This window comes from Meleagris gallopavo, chromosome 11 (genome assembly GCF_000146605.3).
Source record: "Meleagris gallopavo isolate NT-WF06-2002-E0010 breed Aviagen turkey brand Nicholas breeding stock chromosome 11, Turkey_5.1, whole genome shotgun sequence".
NCBI lineage: Eukaryota > Metazoa > Chordata > Aves > Galliformes > Phasianidae > Meleagris > Meleagris gallopavo.
The window spans coordinates 4,271,029-4,289,936 of NC_015021.2; the positions used below are offsets into that span (position 1 = coordinate 4,271,029).

The following is an 18,908-nucleotide window of genomic DNA, read 5'->3' on the forward strand; positions in this document are numbered from 1 at the left end:
GAGGGCAGCGAGGCCCAGAGAGCTCCATCCCTGGAAGTGTTTAAGGCCAGGTTGGATGGGGCCATGGGCAGTCTGATCTGGTGTGGGGCAACCAGACCACAACTGGGAGGTTGGAACTGGGTGATCTTTAAAGTTCCTTCCGACCCAAACCATTCTATGACTCTATGAACATCAAAAATACTCCGTAAGTCCTTCAAGAAGTAAGCCTCACAGAACCCTTAGAATGGAAAAATCCTTGTTCAACCAGGTAAGAACAAAGCTTAATGGCTAAATGACTTGACTTACCTCACTCAGAGTATAGTCTCCTTGCTTTAAGTATAAATTCTTTCTAAAGCGAATACAATATAACAAATTGCCATATATATCCCAAATTGCTATGGAGTTATTATAATGTGGAGTTATTATAATAAGTGCCTCTGAGAAACAGCCGTTGTGCAACAGAAAGTCTTTTTTTTTTTTTATGGCCTTTATTGCAGAAAAAAAGGCACTATTTGATCTACAAAAGGCTATGAATAGGTTCATCTATTACTATCACTTGGATGCTACCTCATATGACTAACAGAGCATCAAGTTCTAGAACATATTATAGCAGATATTTTGATTACACCGATCATATCAGTTTAAATATAAGGCCAAAGGATTAAATGGTAAAGTACAAACTGATTTGTAACAAGCACTTCAGGGCTTTTAGAGATTGTATATTCAGGCAACAGAATGAGTGGTTTCTTCAGTTCACAGTAATTAATAGGTCAAGGTTACAATATCTTCCAGTTTCAAGTGTCCAATTAGTAGACTGGCTTACCTGAAATTCTTCAAAATATTATTTTTAAAATGCAATCTACTCTCAAGTAGAAATCTCAGAAGGTACACTAGACAGACATTTGCCTAGTGAATTCCCCTCCACAACATACTTTTTTACTACAAAACTTTTTAAATTGAAAGCAGTTGCAAGAAATATCAATAAACTTTTATTCCCACTAGACTGACTACAATTCACCAACATCTAAATTAATTAGTGTCCTTCAAGAGATGCTGTCTTATTTGGTGTTTGTCTTCTTTTTTGGACATGGTAAACACTGACAACTAAACATCCTGTGTAAGCTACAAATTACTTGCCTGCATATCCAGGTGCACAAATACATGTGGCATTCAGTCCTTCACTGTCACAAGTGCCACCATTCTGACAGTTGATGTTAACACAAGGATCTTTGTATAATTCACAGAGACTTCCTGAAAAGGAAAAATTAGTAACTGCTGTTAACATTACGCACGTTGACAGTCTGGAATCAGAACAGGTGGTAACTTCATCTGGAGGAGTGCAACGATGTGCAACTTCCAAGCCTGCCGTATGACTGCAGCAACATTCTGGGGTGGTGAAGCTTTAATGCATATGCTTTCCCACTGCCCTTCTGACCCATGAGGGAGGTAGGGCAATTTCTGCTAACAAGACCTGCTGGAGTTTCTACAAAAAACAGTGACATAGTGATGCATAATCTGAGCAGCTATTCTTCAATAAAAGTTAAACAATAATCATCTTCAGTAATAATTGAACATAAAAATGTAATTATATGCATAAGCATTCTGATGCCTCTCATTGACTTTCGCAGGAAACGGAGGAGCACAGCTGAGGCAATTAAGAAGATAAATTAATTCATTCAAATGCATAGCTGTAAGTAAACACTTGAGTTAGTCAGCTTCTACTTCTGCAGCAAAGCAGAGGAGGCCAGCAAGAGCCAGGAGCCACGTGTGCATGTTGGGAGCTACAAGGAGTCTGCCCGGGAGAAGGCAGGGGCATGGAGGGGGACTGCAGACAGGGAGAGGCGTTACTAAAATTGAAGCCCACATAATACCTGGAGCCAGTTACCTCTGCTCTGTTCATTAGGAACACTGCATACGTTAAGTATGGAAAGAAAAAGCTCAGTAATCAGCAAAAACTGTTCAGAGGACCAGGTCTAATGCTTTAGTTTGAAGCAAAATGTGCTAAATGCACAGAGCGCTCACTTGCAAGTACAGACTGGTTGAAAGCAGAAGATGAAGTCATAGCTTTATTGTTAAGTGCTTCTTAAATGCTCCTGTTATGAAAAGCTGAGGGTCATCTCCTCACTACGCCTCTTCAGTGATGAATTCTTTATTGTCAAAGAACAGTGCAATCACCAGCACAGAATGAAAATTTAGCCTCAAAAAGCTTTTAAATGAGCATTACTTATCAACACAGATAAAGGCTGATACTCTTAATGAGAAAAATGCTGGGGTAATGTTCCTTAAAACATAGTCATTCCGTGTTTATAGATATATAATAGAAATAATACATAAGTTCAAAACATTCTCACAGCACAACTCCAAACAGAATACACAAAACAAAGCAGTGTTTTAGCCCTCCACAGAGGGATGGATGTATCACAGAATGGTAAGTGTTACGCTGTTTAGAGCTGAAATCTAGTGCAAGATAAAAGATTTTGTACAGTAAAGCACATACTTTCCTGCTCTATATATAAATCATTTGTGAAACACTGAAGACAGATTCCATTCAAATATGTCCAGGACCAGATGTGCTTAACATGGTAAAGCAGTCACAGAACTACTGCTACTGGACTTTATGGTCTTCTAAATGAACAGCCAAAATAAAAACTTCCCTTTTTACTCCTTTGTGCTAATCTGCTTTGAATACTAATATTTTATCACTGTTTATAACCCACTTCACTAGGAAAATCCAAAATAAGATTTGGAAAGCTCTCCATATAATGGCTCCCAAGAATAGCTGATGAAAGAATTTTATTATGCTTTCTTTGAAACCTCCCCCCCACAACTTAAAAACAGTAGGAACAAAGCACACTTCAGAAGAACAACAGATTCCACTTGTCCCCACAGAGGAGCATACATTTCTCAAATGAGTAACTACACAAGCTAGCTACGTCTGAACTGCTCTGAACTACTCATGTGAATAAAGGCCATGGGATCAGGATCTATACCAGAGCTTGCTACTATTGATTTTACACGTGAGATTTATTTCTGCTCAACGGAGGATTCGGTATATCAGTTTTTAACCAAATCTATAGTAAAATAATACATGGAACATTCAAAAAACAAGAGATGAGAGCCATTTTACCTTCATATTCAGCAAGACACAAGCACTTGTAGCCATTTTCGAGGTCTCTGCAGGTGGCCCCATTCTGGCAGGGTGTAGAAAGGCATTCATTATATTCTTCCTCACAGTAAAGGCCGTGGTAACCTAAATCACACAAAAAGGAAATAAAACTGTGAAATACTTTCCAGTCAAAATTAATAATCATGCTTTGATAGATTGTGGGCAGATGTGTGCTAGTTGAAATGTATTGTGCAGACAGATACATGTTGAGACATTAATTTAAGGACATCTGCTCCAAAGGTAAAATGACAAAAAAAAAATAAAAAATCCAGGAATCTGAGACAACCCAGCCACTCTCAATGTGATAAAGCACAGCAAGGTGGCAGGCACTGAGGCAGCTGGCCAAAGCCACTGTGAACAGTGCAAATGACTGCACTCAGATAACAAAATGGAATAATCTATTATCTACGTATGTTCGAGTTTTCTTGAGTCCTTGCCACAAAGCAATTTTTCATCAAAGAGGTGATAACTGTAAAACGGTAGTTATAATGATAATATATTTCAACTTATACTGCACAAAGTCAAAACAATTCATAAGCATTAAGATACTTTATTTATACGGTATTCCCAAGTATAGTAGGGAGGTATTATGGTCTGACTATTCAGACAAAGAAAATTGGAGCACAGAAGTGTTTTGAGGCCTGTTAAAGGCCACTCACTTTTACCATAAAATAAGAAAAAGGGAGATAATCTGCTTGAAATATATATATATGATCATCAGTCTTAACAGTAGTTGAAAAGTCTTTCTAGACAATACTTCTAGGAAATAAACTGGTCACAATGCTCAGTAAGTATAAATAATGTGATCAAATGCAACATAAACATTGCTTCCTCCCTGGTAAACAGATATGTCTGACCAATGAAAAAGGCAATCTGCTCAAATGTTTCTAAGCAGTTATTTCCCACTCATCTGAGGTTCAGGGAGTGCTTCATAATCAGCCTAATAATCTTTAGGGGAAGGTTCAGAATTCAAGAGTACAAACAAAACATGTTCTTTCTTGAACGTACAAGTACAAATAGTACAAAGATTTGTATCAAAACACGCGTTTTTCATAATGCTTGTATTGTTTCTGGAAATTATGGCAAACAATGAGTTAAAAGAATTTTACATTTTCTACCACATCTCTCTCTTCAGCCGCTTACTATGTTTTGCTACCAACTTCATGCCACAGAACCATACAGCCAGCCTGCAAACTGGTCAGGAAACTAGAATCAACTCAACTGAGTGGATAATGAAGACGAATGATTGCCTTCCACGTTTTCTTAAATAATTTGGCGTTGTGAAAACATAGCACCATCTCTTCTTTCCTCACCTGTGGGAAAAGTGAGGATAAGCATTCTAGCCTAACAACAAAAGTAGCTGTTAAACATTTAACCCTCTTCCCTCATTGCAGCCAGTATTTCTCTCTTGACCTCTTGTTACTGTGATGCAATACAATGAATACATATTTGTAATCTACATTATAATGCTGTGTGTTGTAATAGGTTTTATGTGGTTTTTAAGTTCTTTATTTACTTGTTAAATACAACTATAAAAGCAGTAGGTAAATGACCATATCATAAATTCAGATGTTGTGGGCATGAATAAAGATGCCAGGAAAAAGGATCTGAAATACAATGTGAGATTCTTCAGTGCAATTTTACTTCTTTAGAAAATCTCTGTTTAGTAGCAAAATTTACAGACATGAGATGAATCACAGAATCACAGAATCACAGAATTGTAGGGGTTGGAAGGGACCTCTAGAGATCATCGAGACCAACCCCCCTGCCAAAGCAGGTTCCCTACACCAGGTTGCACAGGTAGGCATCCAGGCGAGACTTGAATATCTCCAGAGAAGGAGACTCCACAACCTCCCTGGGCAGCCTGTTCCAGGTATGAACATGGTAGGTATAAGAATACCTACCATGAAAAAGTAACAAAAGAGAGGGCCAGGTTCTCAACATAGTAAGTAGACATCACTCTCTTGGTCTACATTTTTTCCCAAATTGTCACAGAACCATAGGAGAAAAAAAAAAAACAGAACCTCCAGATACTATTTCTCTCCCTCTCTTCCCATTATGTATGATTTTAAAAAACCTGCATGAAGATACAACAGGTACTCGTACTACACAAGGTATATACACACATTGTGATTTTGCACAAAATTGTCTATTTATGTTAAGTTGCTGGACTTACTAAGAAACATTTCAGAACCGTTTTCTCCAAAGCCAGAAGATGCAACTCCCCCATGTGCAGGTCCCCAGGCCCTCACCCACAGCACTGCACCTGCTGGCACTGAGTCTCCTCCTGCAGGTCCTAAGAAGGGCTTCTCTTCACACTTGCTTTTAAATTACACTGGTGTATGAGCCTTGTATGATACTGGATACAGACCTATGTCTTCAAGAAGATTATTCAAGCTAATAATTTGTGGGTTTGTTTTATTAAAGAATTGAGATGGAATTGGGAGAATATTTCAGAAGTAAATTCAGAATAACAGATTATAGCACAGTTGCTTCCTTTGTAGCACAAAGATTAAACTCACAAGCAATGCCAAATACAGCTATTTGCCTACCATGTTGTGTATAACATTTCTATGGACATGTTCAGAAAGGAATGCCGTGTACATTAACAACACTACTCTAGCTGCTGCGTCCTGAACAGGAGAAAACAGGTTTGTCATTGTGGCTTTAAAAAGGACACGTAAAAAGATTAAATTATTTTTCCAGGTCACTACAGAGTGAATATACCTTCAGTTTCATGCACATCAGCAGAATCTGCCATTGACAGTTTCACTTTGATGTGCTCTCTTCAGAGGCTGGGAAAGGAATAGTGAACCTAAAAGGTAAAATAAAATAGAGATGTCCCTGCACTACCTCTTCTCCTTCTAAACAACTGTCCTTTGCTATCCATCTTCACAAGGGCAGTAACAGATCTGCTGCCACTCTCACCTGGATTCCCAAATCCTTCCTGCTGAAGTAACAGGGAGGCATGGGCTACAGACAACTACCTGTGCTGAGGCACTTTTCAACATGGCTGTGTTAAAAATTACAAAGGGAAAGAACATGAAAGGCAACACAAAATCTGTATCAAGCACGCTGATGAGAAGCCATGGGCTTTGTCAGAGCCTTCAAGAACAAGCTGATGGGGCAAAAGATACAGCAGTGTCTGCCGACCTCCTGAGAATATCTGCGCTAACAGGTTAACAAAAGGGAGAGAGAGATGCTTCCTCTCTCTTTGTAAGTCGATAAAGAACAAGGTTGAAAGCTTTTGAAGGTCTTTCAGACACTACCTCCTTGGCAGCGATTCCCTGTGCTTATCCTCACTTAACACTTTAGCAAATTAAGACAGTAGGACAAAACCCATTTTTATTGGGAAGGCCTAATGGGATAAAAAGCAAAAGAGAACTCTAATTCACAAGGAACATCAGTTCATACACAGCTCCTCGCTAACCTACTTGTATATTATGTGATCAAGAAATAAATCTGTTCATTTAAAACCTAACTCAGAAAAGCTGACTATTTTTCTTTCCTAATTTGGAAATGAGAATATTCAAAGGCACCAGTCAGCTTTCCAAGTTAATTTATACAAATTAGCTTTTCTGTACAAGCTAGTACATGGTGTAGGTTATGCATGACTATGCTCATGAGAGTCAACACGCGCACAAAAATCAGTAGCAAATGCCTGATTGTGAGCATTCTGTAAAACGTGATATGCAAGATATACAAGTATAATAGCCATGACTTCTCATTCATCATGTGTTTTTGGCCAGTGTACCAATCTGGAAATCAAACTGCCTACTAAGCAAGGGAACTTTCACAGACCTTGGTTTAATTGGAACTGTTTAAAATTCCTCTTCATAATTTTTGAGGCAAGAGTAACAAAAATGAAAATCCAGATGACACTGTACACCTGCTAGTAGAAAATGCATAAAGGAAGGATGGCATTCAAGTTGAAAAAAGAAGCAAAATTTTGCAGTGCTTTGCTTTTACAATAAGAAATTATATCCTCTGTCAAATACCATATAAAAAGAACATGGCAAAGTCACACAAAAAATAAGTTGCTGCTTTCTTTTCTAAACAGTGGGTTTCAGTGATAATACATAACCAATATAGAAGGGAGTTCTAAAATATTATTTAGTAAACTTACTACTACTAACATACCTGTATTATGTGCATTCATTTTGTGGTATATTTGAAAGTGAGAAACTCCCACACAAAAAAAGTCTAGGCATACTGATGTTCAGAGCCTGCAAGCCAGAGAGCCTCCAAGCTCAAGAAACAGATATCATTTTTTTCCCCACTAATGTATGGTAATGTCTCTCTGTAGTTCAGAATATTTATTATTAACTTTTGATAATGCTACCAAGCTGCACACAAATTTTATTCACCAACATCATAAGCACTGCAACAGGCTGTGAGAGTCTTCACTGGTTTTCCCAAACCGAGACACTGAGTGTTGCTTCCAGGGATGTCACTGGAGGGCCCTTGGACAGCTCTGCAAATCCGATCCCTTTTTATACTAGACATTTAGAATACAGTTTTTACACTAATTGGGAAGGTGAGGCTGCTGGTGACTTTTTGTATTGCTTATACACGGGTAAAATATCTCTTTTGTGTTTCAATTCCTACAATTCTTTTCAGAACTTTCCAGACCATATCTAGCATAGATTTATTTTTTTTAAATGCTCTTCAAAGTTCTTTGGTTGTTTTTTTTTCAGTCAACTATGGTTTCAGTCATACATTTAAAATCACTTAAGGATCAAATCCTATTGACATACATTGATCATTTTCAGTGTTGTCCAGCTCTGCATCTCAATAGTTTTGCCTTCCTCCAGAGATTTTGCTTCACCGTGTCCTAACAGCTTATACCATTCAAGAGCTAAAAAAACAGCACTTTTCTGTTCAGAAATTAAACAAGCAACAGAACACAAACTAGCCAGTCAAGGAATAGATTGATACTATCAGGCAGCTCCCATATTTCTACCTCCCCTTGCTGTATACAGATTTCTGTAATTATTTAGAACTTCAAATTTTTTTCTCCTGTTCACCCTCTACCATTTAGCAATCATTTTTTTTTCCTACTGTACCTTATTCAGTTACTTTGTCTGTTTTCAATCCTTTCCCAAAAATTACTGTTATGTTTTCCAGACTTTCCCCCAAACTTTGCAACTTCAGTGACACTGACATCTCACTTAAGAAAGACTTATCCTGCACACTACTATTCTATAATATAACAGTAAATATCAACCAAGCCATATGGATCTCAGTGGGTATCTTCAGTGCTTACCCTGCAACTTCTGATTTTTCAAATGGAATGTGTAGATTCCTAGCATTATTCTAAACAGATAGAACATCTGCTGAATGTGCTTTATGTACTGAAAAGAAAAAAATGAAGTAATTTTAAAGTATACATCGAAATCTATGTACAAAAATACAAATGATTATAAAATACGTAATGTAAGTGTTTGGTACAAACCGGGACTACAGAGGCATTTGTAACTGGTTCCAACACTGCGACAGATGCCATGTGCACAAGGATTCAGAGCACAGAAGTCAATCAGCTGCGCACACGTAGGTCCTGTAAATCCAGAACTACAACTGCAGGAGTAGACAAGTCTATCTGCATAACAAGTTCCATTGTTCTGGCAGGGAGATGATGCACAAGGGTCTATTTTTTCTTCACAGGAGACTCCTAAAAACCCTAAAAGAAATAAATGCTTTTGATAATAAAATATTTTGGTAATCAATTTAAACATTTCAACAAATTTAAAATTAAGCCATTGACATACATTTTTTTATTGAATGAAAACTAGAAAAGTCCACACTTCCTATATACTTTAAACTCAAATTTTACCAGTTAACATGAAGCTATAAGCAGTTTCCGGCAGCATCATACTATTATGTGATTAAGACAGAGAAGTGAAAAAAAATTTATTGAATCTGGCAGGGCTTATCCACATTCTTAACTCCGCCTGGCAACACTGTATAAAAATTAGGTAGGACGGAAAGAGTATCCTCATAAGGGAGTTGTTTGTTTTTTTTGTATTTTGTTGTTTGATTGTGGTTGGTTTTTGTTTGTTTTTTTTTTAATGTAGAGAAGAATGATATTTGAAGAAATGATTGAACTGCAATATACTAACTATACAGTTTGTATCACATCCACGTGGTTACAAGAAGTGTAGTTATTGTAGCGAGTGCAGGTCAGAAAAGAATATTCAATTCCTAGCATCAGATTAAAGATCAAACTCTCTTTTCCATTCAAGTTAATTTTTTAATGAATATTTCCTCATGGAGATGGTATCGTTCATTACAACAGATCACCTCTTTTCAAGCTCAGTTGAACAAGTATGCCTGGTCAAAATACACTGGAATATCTACTGTGGTAGAACAGCTCTTGAAATTTAAATAAATTAATCACTGAGAATGACAAATCAGGAGCAAATCAGGACAGTCTCCACTTGAGAACAATCAAGAAAGCAAGAAAATCTGCTTAAAAATTAAAGAAAAAAATAAAATTATGCTTAAAGCATAAACCATGACAGTTGTCACTGTGAAAGGCAGAGAACAGACCCCACTGTCACAGCAACCAAAGAGATCACAGCCACATTTCAGATATCCTTCAGAATTAGAGAAGGAAATAATCAATTGCATGTACAAAAGCTTTTAATCAGAAAGAGACAAAAACAAATTAAAAAAAAAAAATGCACAGAATGTGTCTGATGGTTACAGAAAGGATCAAGATGGAGGAGATGGCTCTGCTCTGAACCAGCTCAGAGCATGAAGACAAATAATGACAGGTGACACTTTGGATTAATATTCTATCTGTAAATCTTACCCCTGATGAAATGAAGTAGATTGTTAGCCATATTTTATAGCTCTTATATTTAAAAAGTCTCAATGTTGTATTTAAAAGATGATAAATTGGAACTGAATCTCTCTACGCTATAAAGTTTAAGATGAATACCAAAAGTGAGTCAAAATGCTACCTTCAATATATACTTTATAGCATCTCGTTGTCTTTTAATGGATGTGTAAATATTTTTGTTCTAAACACAATCCCACATTTCAAGCAATGAGGAAATAGTTTTAAATTAATTTTAACAGATGTGTTAATTTCAGAGCATTTTGAATTTCTCTGCTTTTTAATAATTCACAATTCACATTCGGGTGAATTAAGTAGTAATTTTGTTCAATCGCTGTCAGGAAATTGGCGTTTCTGAAAAGAAGCACATTAGAAAGTAGATCAATCTACATTACTAACCCATATGGTGTACTAGAAAGAACTATTCCAAAAATTAATAAAACACAGATTATTATAACAATGAAAATGATCAAAAGATCACAACTGCCCAGTTGACTATTAACTGTTAATTATAAATAACTCCTAATCTCAGAATAGATCAGGAAAGAAAAGTAGATCTTGCAGGGCATAGGCAACGAACATAGGCAAGGCCCTTCTGCCCTCACCATCCTGTTACTCAGATTGGTTTGTGGGTTTTATCAGTACCTCCTGCACACTGATGCTGAAGAGGAACAGCCTATAAATGAATACTGGGGAATCCTATAGTAGAAGTCCTTCCTGTAGGCAATAACTGCATAACCATCAGAAAGTGAATGGAATGGAAAACCCTAAAACCAAATTTCTAATTCCAGCAATTGTCTGCTATTAAATTCAAAAAGCCTTGCTTTTATCATAAAATCCTGGATGGATTTAAAGGAATCTGCAAGGACTTTTAACTATTACCAGGAAAAAGATCAGTCAGTGAGTTTAGTAAATCTCTACAGTAACTCTGAAGCTAGATTTTAAAAGATAAAGGAGATCTGAGGTCACACAATGATACTTACATTGCCTCACTACAACCTTTGCAATAATCTTCCCTACAAAGAGAAGCATACTGGCAGATGGCTAATGTTTCAAGTGACTCTTCAAGAACATAGGAAATTTTAAAATACGCTGAAACATGTTGCCTTCGTGCTATCTTTGCACTGTGAAATATGCTTAGTTCATTCTGGAAATACAAATCTTATGTATGAGTTTAATGTCTGAAAACATCCAAATTAAAGATTTTTTTTTTATTTGGCATTTCTGGTAGTACATATGAGTCCATACAAATAAAATTGTTGAAATTATGTAAATAAAAATCAGGTTCAGATATATATTGATTGAAAGTAGAATAAAACATTATTACAGGATTACATTTAACCGCAGAAAATTATCCCTTAAATTGTTCTTCAGCTAACTGACACAAGCACAACCTTGCATCTAGGTCATTGGTATAACAGGGACACGACTAAAATGCAGAAATAACACAGAAGGCAAAGGGGAAAAGCAGTATTAGAAAATAGTTATACTGCTCAAAGACACAATGCACTATTTGTGCTTGCATGAAACAGATTGTTTGGTTAGGTGTCAAAGAGAATAAAAGTTAGCTGTCAGGTGATATTCTTTACATATTGCTAAAGACCTCCAGGGCAACAATAGAAAGTAGATCAGAAAATATTTCCACAGTCAGAAAACCTCTGGATAGAAGCCGAATTCCTCATCATGGGGGGATTTTAATTACTTGGCTACTGAAAGCAAGAGTCAAGTAATAAATCAAACAACTTAAATGCTTCCTGAACAGTTGTAAAACTGCTCTTTATACAGCTTGCTGAACAACCAGCTTGCCAGAATGTTATGTTATACCCAATTCCAAGAAATACACAAACGTGAAAATTTAAACTTTTCTGTATTACTGTATTACTTTCCCCCATAGAAATTTGTTCCATGAAGAAATGTGAGACGTCTGATGGAATTTCATCAAAATTCTATAAAGGAAAAAAAATTACTCATCCTAAGAAAACAAGAAACGATTCAAAAGGACTTGCAAGTTTTTGATGGAAATTCACCTAGCTAAGTCTCGGCAGATAAAGGCGAACAGAGGCCAAACACATTAAAGCATTACATAGACATCTTCTAAAAATAGGAGCAATTTGGAAAAATGCCAGATAAAAGCATTAGATTAGCAGAAACTGAGCAGCCATAAAAATTTTTAATTAACAACACAATATTCTACAGGTAAATTAAACTCTCTTATGGTAATGTGAAGAACTCCACATTCTGTGATCACCAGTAACCTTGGGAAATCTTACACACACAACAGCTGTGTATCCTATTTTCCTGAAATTAAAATATATAATAGGTTAATTATATGCAAGCCTAAAGAAGTTAGAATCACATTTCCAAGATCTGATCCAGAAATATCTTCTATGTGAATGATGAAGTCCAGAAAAAGTGAAGAACATAAAACTAAAACAATTCTTTATATAGACAAGTAAATTATTTTTTACTCATCACCATATTTCATGGTGAAAATGTGCACTTTCTAGCTGCTATTGCAAATCAACATATATGAATCACAACTTAGCATCTTCTATAGCTGTCGAGCTCTACACTTTTTAAACCACAGAAACCACAGTAAGAACATCCTTTAATCTGCTGCTTTCTAGTTATCAGCAGGTATTTCAGAGAACTTTTGTTGTCCTTTACATAGCTCTAATTCCCTGCAGCTGGTCAAGTCAGAGTAGCAATAGTAAAATAAAGTCAGCTTGGAAATTGAATTTCAAGTAGACATTAAACTCTCAATCACAACATAGTTTCCTGTCTACTTCTTTCTACTGGATGGTTATGAAATCCATTATTGGAAAATTATTTCAAAAATATGCTAATTTGAATTAAAAGTTTTCTGCCACTATGGTCAGAGCTGTTGAGCTCCAAATAAAGAAAGTAGAAAATCCCCAAAAAACCCTAATAGGAATACAAGTTTTCCTGTTGGTTAAGTATTTATTGTAAATGTTTTTGCTTATTTCCAACCTTGTTTTTATGTCTACGTTTCTATTTATTATTTGTATATTGAACTCCAAAGTACCTTGGGAATTCATATAATTTCTTACTGATTTAAAGATGTTGAAGTAACTAAAATTATAAAATGATCAGCAGTACCCTAATTAACAATATTACTTCCATTGCAGTGGTATGTTATACATAACAATAAGAGAAGGAAAATAAAAACAGGTATTTAACAGATTGATTTGGGTATTTACAGAATCATTTTGAATATAAATTTCAAACATCCACGTCCAAGCTGATGTTTACTTGGGAGTGTGGCTAGAATTTTTGGAAATTTATTTGTATGGATATTTGAAGGCAATATTTGCTAACTATGTTAGGTATGATAATCAAAGATGAACACCCAGTAAGCGAGACATCCCAAACATCCTTTAAACAAATTCTTCAGTCTTTAGCATTGTTGAAGTTCATTCATTACATCTTTGAGCATAAATTCTGATTTGCTCTTAAATAAAGGGTGACTCATCCACTTTATATAACAATTTATTTTCTAGCATTTTTGACACATTAAAATCTATGGTGCTTCACATAGAAAATGGAATCTTCAAGCCTAAAGAATTTTTCCTTATTAAAAGACTCTTAAGACAATAACATTGTCTAAAGAATAATCATGAAATGTTTATATTCGATTTGGGCTTCTTTTTCAGTGCCTCATATCTCACCTTTGATGTGCTTTCACATTCCTCTTCCATGAGCCACAAATCTCATATGAAAGAAAAATGTACAGTCTCAAGAATATTCTTCACTGTTTCCATTTCATTTCATTTTCTGCCACTTTTCCCTTTTCCCTTTGTAGTATTTCCCACCTGCTCTTGTCTTTTTCTGCCTATCCATACAGAATCTCCAGTTTTAGTTCTTAAACATGTATAAGGTCTCTGGCTACCTTTCCCCCACTGTGCTGAATTAGCAGTACAGAAAAAAAGGCCTCTTCTCAACTAGCAACTGCTATTTTGCATGGCAGGAGAATAGAAGCAGAGTTGGAGATCTTGCTTAAATTAGAAATCTATCATGGCTTTGGTTTTCCCTGTGTGTGTGGTTTTTTTTAACAGAAAATCTGAAGACTCTAAAAATAGCAAATTGCCACACCTGTAATCTTTAATTACCTACTCTTTGCTTTATTTACAAAAATAACCACGTCTTTCCAAACAAAATAGAAGCTCCCAAAATATGCCTCTATGAGAAAATAATGCATCAAAATGCATCTAGAAAAATCAACAGGGCCCTAGGCAACCTGATTTGGTGGGCGGCAACCAGTCCACAGCAAGGAGTTGGAATTTGGGTGGGTTTCAAGGTCCCTGCCAGCACAAGCCATTCTGTGATTCTGTCACAGGCTCAATCTAGAAAAGCAACTATTCACAAAATGTGGCATGTGCTCAGGCAAGCCTAAGAATGATTTTCTCAGAAAATGCTCATTTCCAAGGAACCAAGAATCAGAAGCGTTCAACACTATTCTTCTTCTGGGGAATAATGCTGCCCGGTCCAGAAAGTGATTCCTGAAACATTCCATCATCTCCAAAGTTTTTTTTCTATGTTAAATTTGATTTTTACAAGAGTTGTAGGTGTATTTACATAAAATGTTTTCTTGAGATGCCTCAATGTTTTTTGAAAGGGAAAACATTTATACCACGTAAGCATGTTACACATATAAATAAGTTATCAGACCTTGCCCAATTCCATCCTGGCTCTCTAATGTGGCTGCCCTTAGCAATGCAGAAATAAGGCTGGGAGATCAGAATTGGTAACTTTTCATGCAAAGTTTGAGACAGGTTACACAAAAAGCACATTTGAATAACAATGAATTCTATGAGCAGACATCTTCTCCTTGAAGTTGCCAAGTAATTTTTTCTTTCCTCCTGAAGGGTCAGAAATCCCAGTGTATCTTTAAGAAAAATCCAGAAATCCTAGAAAATCTCAAGACCTCAAGAAGAATAGGAGAGCACAGGAATGTAAAATGTAATAAGAACAGAAGAGTCAACAACAACAAAAAGTAGCAGAAACCTGAGAAAATGCTACCTGTGTTCTCCTAAGGTAACACAGCAACAGTGTTCAGCATATATACTAAGATAATGGAGCAACACTGCCAAGACTCCAAGATTTGCCTACTTGAAGCACAGCATAAAAGAGAACTGATCTGGAAACTGATCGAAAAATGATCTGCATCAGTGACAAAGAAAGGAAACAGAAGATAAATATTGAAGACACAAAGCAGTCAACAAGACTGTAGGACCAAGCAGCATAACATAGAGATAGCTAAAGACAAGTAAGACTAAGAGAGAAGCAAAAGTAATTTGGTTCTCCTGCAGAAGAAAACCTGCCATAATCAAGAACACTACACGTCAAGCAGTGGCACATCAGCAGAGGGCAGTCCATCTTGGGACCCAAACGCACATACAATCCTGTCATCATGGTCTCAGCCTCAAAGAGCAGTAAGAGAAGTTGAGGGCAGGTTGGCATATTGATTAAAGGGCCAACAGGAACAAGCAATGAAGCCATGTCGCATACACAAATAATGTGGCGGCTTTAAAATAACCAAAAGCTCCAGTATAATTTTTTCCATGTATTTTGTAATGGCAAAATATTTTCCTTCGAGGCATTTTTAAAGACAATGAACAGATTTCCTACGAAAAATACAAATGAATTACTAAGTCTAATACTGAAATTTTCTTTTCTGAATTTTGCTACTAGTTATAAGCCAGTTTTCAATATTCTTCCAAATGCAAGATACCCTCTGCAGTCAAAATGTAAATGTCTGTGTTTCAAAACAGTTGTTAAGTGGGTCAATCATTAAAGCATAATTCTCCAGAAAAGCAAGGAATCATTCTGAAGAAATTACAAATAATCTTTCATTATTAACCAAGTATACATTACCAGAATAGTTACCAAAGACTTGTAACCTTAGAGCAAAGGCGAGATGCTGACAGAATAAAAACATCCATAGAGATCAGAAATATAATTAGTTCAAAGTCTAATCATAATTATAAATAACTAATAGAAGATTTCATAATTGAGAGCTTTCACTTCTGATAATTTTTTTATGAGCAACTCAGGCATCTGCCATTCCACACAGCCAAATGCTACAAAAGCACATACTTTGCCTTCACAATGTCCTCGTTTCACACAGTTTCAATCATGGTTTACCAATGAGAATCACTGAAAGGCTTATCATGCTGAGAAAAAAACAAGTCCTAACAGAAAGGAGAATGAATTAAAACTTTGTGGGAATTAAAGCACTGTTTTTTCTCTGATCTATAAGCAGAAATATGCAAATACTGCATGCAAGGCAGCTTTTCTCACTCATTTACCGGACAACACAAAAATCAGAATGAATTCTAAGTATCCTCAGATTCTCTTATCTTTCTCACAGTACTGGAGACTGATTTCCACTATAGAGGTGCCAGCAAATGGATATTCTATATCCATATGCTCTATGCAGCATATACTCTATAACACTAAGCTCTTACCATACTTTATACAATACTAATGACACAGGATATCTCATCTGGATTTTTTTCTGCTTACAAATATGGTGTAAAGTACAATTTTGAATATATTTTCATACAACTAAAAATTCAGACTGAGTACACTCCACGAAATACCAATTTGTACAAGACACCAAATTAGTCATTGTTTACCTTCTGGGCACTGACAAGTGAATCCATGGATGTTGGATGAACAAGTGCCTCCATTTTGGCATGGCTGCTGGATGCAGTGATCAATCTCTGACTGGCACAGCTCTCCAGTGTAACCTACAAAACAGCACACAATATTCAGAAAGCACAGGGAAAATGGTACCATTACACTAAATGGTAACTTCAAACAGTCCTAATAGCTTTCTTGAACAAAATTAACCACAGTAATAAATAGAAATAGAACAGTCTTCTAATTTCTTGTAAAATGGGATTTTTAATAAGAACTTGTCCTTCACAGGAGAAATAAACAAGTAGTGGAAATCTTGAGATTATATCAAATGTATTTTACTATCAGCAATATTCTGACTAGCATAATGAAGGTTGGTGGTGGATTCTCATAAGGACTTACATAATCAAAAAAAGAAGTTCTTTATGAATGGTTTTCAAATGCATCTTGAATCTCAAGTGAAAAATCCTCAGGAAGACTTTAAACAGGACTTGTCATCTGAATTAGCTGTGCATATGCTGAATGACTGCCATTTGTTCCTACTTCTGGGCTCCAGAGAGGGTGTTTATTTTAAGTGGGAGTTGTGAAGTACTGCTCAGCGCAGTTGCAATCTCTTCCAAATAAGCTCCTATAAGTTCACAAGCTACAGATTGTGTGTACGGTACTATTTGACCGTAGATTGCTTTGTTCCATATGTCTGAAGTCTATAACACATAACAAAAAAAAAAAAGAACAAAGATACAAAATACAAGCTAAAAGATTAAACACTCCAAATTTAAATTCCTTAATGAATACCACAAATTCCTCATTCTTATTTTTCTTTATTTCCAAAAAACTATCTTGGATGTATGACAGAAGAAGAAAGTACACACAATACCATAGATATTTTGTTCTTTAAAAGGAACCCTAGATAAAATTGTAAGCATCCTCTGTAATAGCACCATGGCTGGTGTAAAGGGTCAGTAAGCTGATGCTGTTAATACACAGCAAGGGCAGGCACCTAAGAGGAAGATCTAAGGTGAGACATAGGACGTGCTTGGAATAGAATTTCACTTATGTAGGGGACAAAGAAGGAAAAAGAAAAAAAAATAAAAAGAAAGTTCATGTTTTGATTAAATAATTTTCTTCATGCAATTAAAGTCAACATTTTAGAAATCTTTCAGACAGGCTAATAGTGACATCTTTTCAAATCAATGGATGTCTCCGTAAAGTAGATCTCAAAATAGATTGTTATGCTTTGAGTTTCTAGAGTAGTACTATAAAGAAGGACGTCTAAGGCATTTCTCTTTGTCTACCTTACTGCTTTTGTATGCTACAGAGATCTACATTCTGATCCTATTTTCTGCAGTATGATACTTGAAGAAAGAAACTCTGTTATATCTAGATTGTCAGCTATAAGTCAGATAAACTTGAGAGGAATAAGGACATCTAAAATCAGAACTGTGCTCTTGTGAGGCAGCTCCTCTGGACTGGATGAAGGCACACAGACAGACCTAAGCCATACTTTTCATAGCCAGCAATTTTCTGTAATTCTAATTGGTCTTAAGTTAACAAAAAATTTATAACAACAAAAGAAATACTATATAAGACTACATCAACTGATTTGTTACATCTACAGGTTTCATATTTCCAAGTTCTAACATTCAGCTGATTATTTTATGAATTACAATACAGAACTGAATGTGTTTAACTCATTTAAGCATTTTTTCAGTCATCAAACTGCTTTGGAGTTTGTGAAAGCTAAAAATTACCCTGAAATTCAGTGTGCATCCAAAGGAATGTTGTCACAGAAAAGCGTGAATGATTGTGTCGCTTTGAAGCTTGCTGACTTCCTGTGAACGTTACTATAGCTTGAGACAAAATTCATCAGAGAGAATATTTTGTCATTTTTGAAAATAAATATGCTCCGTCTTAATATGATCTATATGGCATGTTTTGTCCATCTGAAAGAGAATATGATTTGGGAATTTCCTAGCAAGAGCTATGAAGTTAGAAGAGCTAAGCAACCACCACAAGAAAAAAAAAAGAAAAAAAAACCACTTTGCTGGTCAGATATACTGTAAGAATCATTACATCTATTTATTTTGTGCTGTCATAGATCTTAACAACATTTTTGTCTAACAAAATCTGGGAACTAATACCATTCACACATGAATGGCTCTGAAATCTGCAAATGGGGGCAAAATTTAAACTTTTATTGCAATAATTAAATTCTTATTTCCTCTGCCTTTAATAATTTTCCATATGCAATTTTTTTTT

At 35.8% G+C, this 18,908-nt stretch overlaps 1 protein-coding gene across 1 annotated transcript in view; it reads right to left on the reverse strand.

The window, feature by feature from the left end:
• The window catches only part of LOC100540803 (delta and Notch-like epidermal growth factor-related receptor), a 36,125-nt gene that overhangs the window by 14,796 nt on the left and 2,421 nt on the right, over positions 1–18,908 (reverse strand). The window contains exons 3-7 of the mRNA XM_019618856.1: positions 17,242–17,353; positions 16,646–16,759; positions 8,601–8,825; positions 3,107–3,229; positions 1,117–1,230 (exon numbers count right to left, since the gene is read on the reverse strand). Of these exons, the coding sequence (XP_019474401.1) occupies positions 1,117–1,230; positions 3,107–3,229; positions 8,601–8,825; positions 16,646–16,759; positions 17,242–17,353 (688 nt within the window). The remainder of the gene's footprint in view (positions 1–1,116; positions 1,231–3,106; positions 3,230–8,600; positions 8,826–16,645; positions 16,760–17,241; positions 17,354–18,908) is intronic.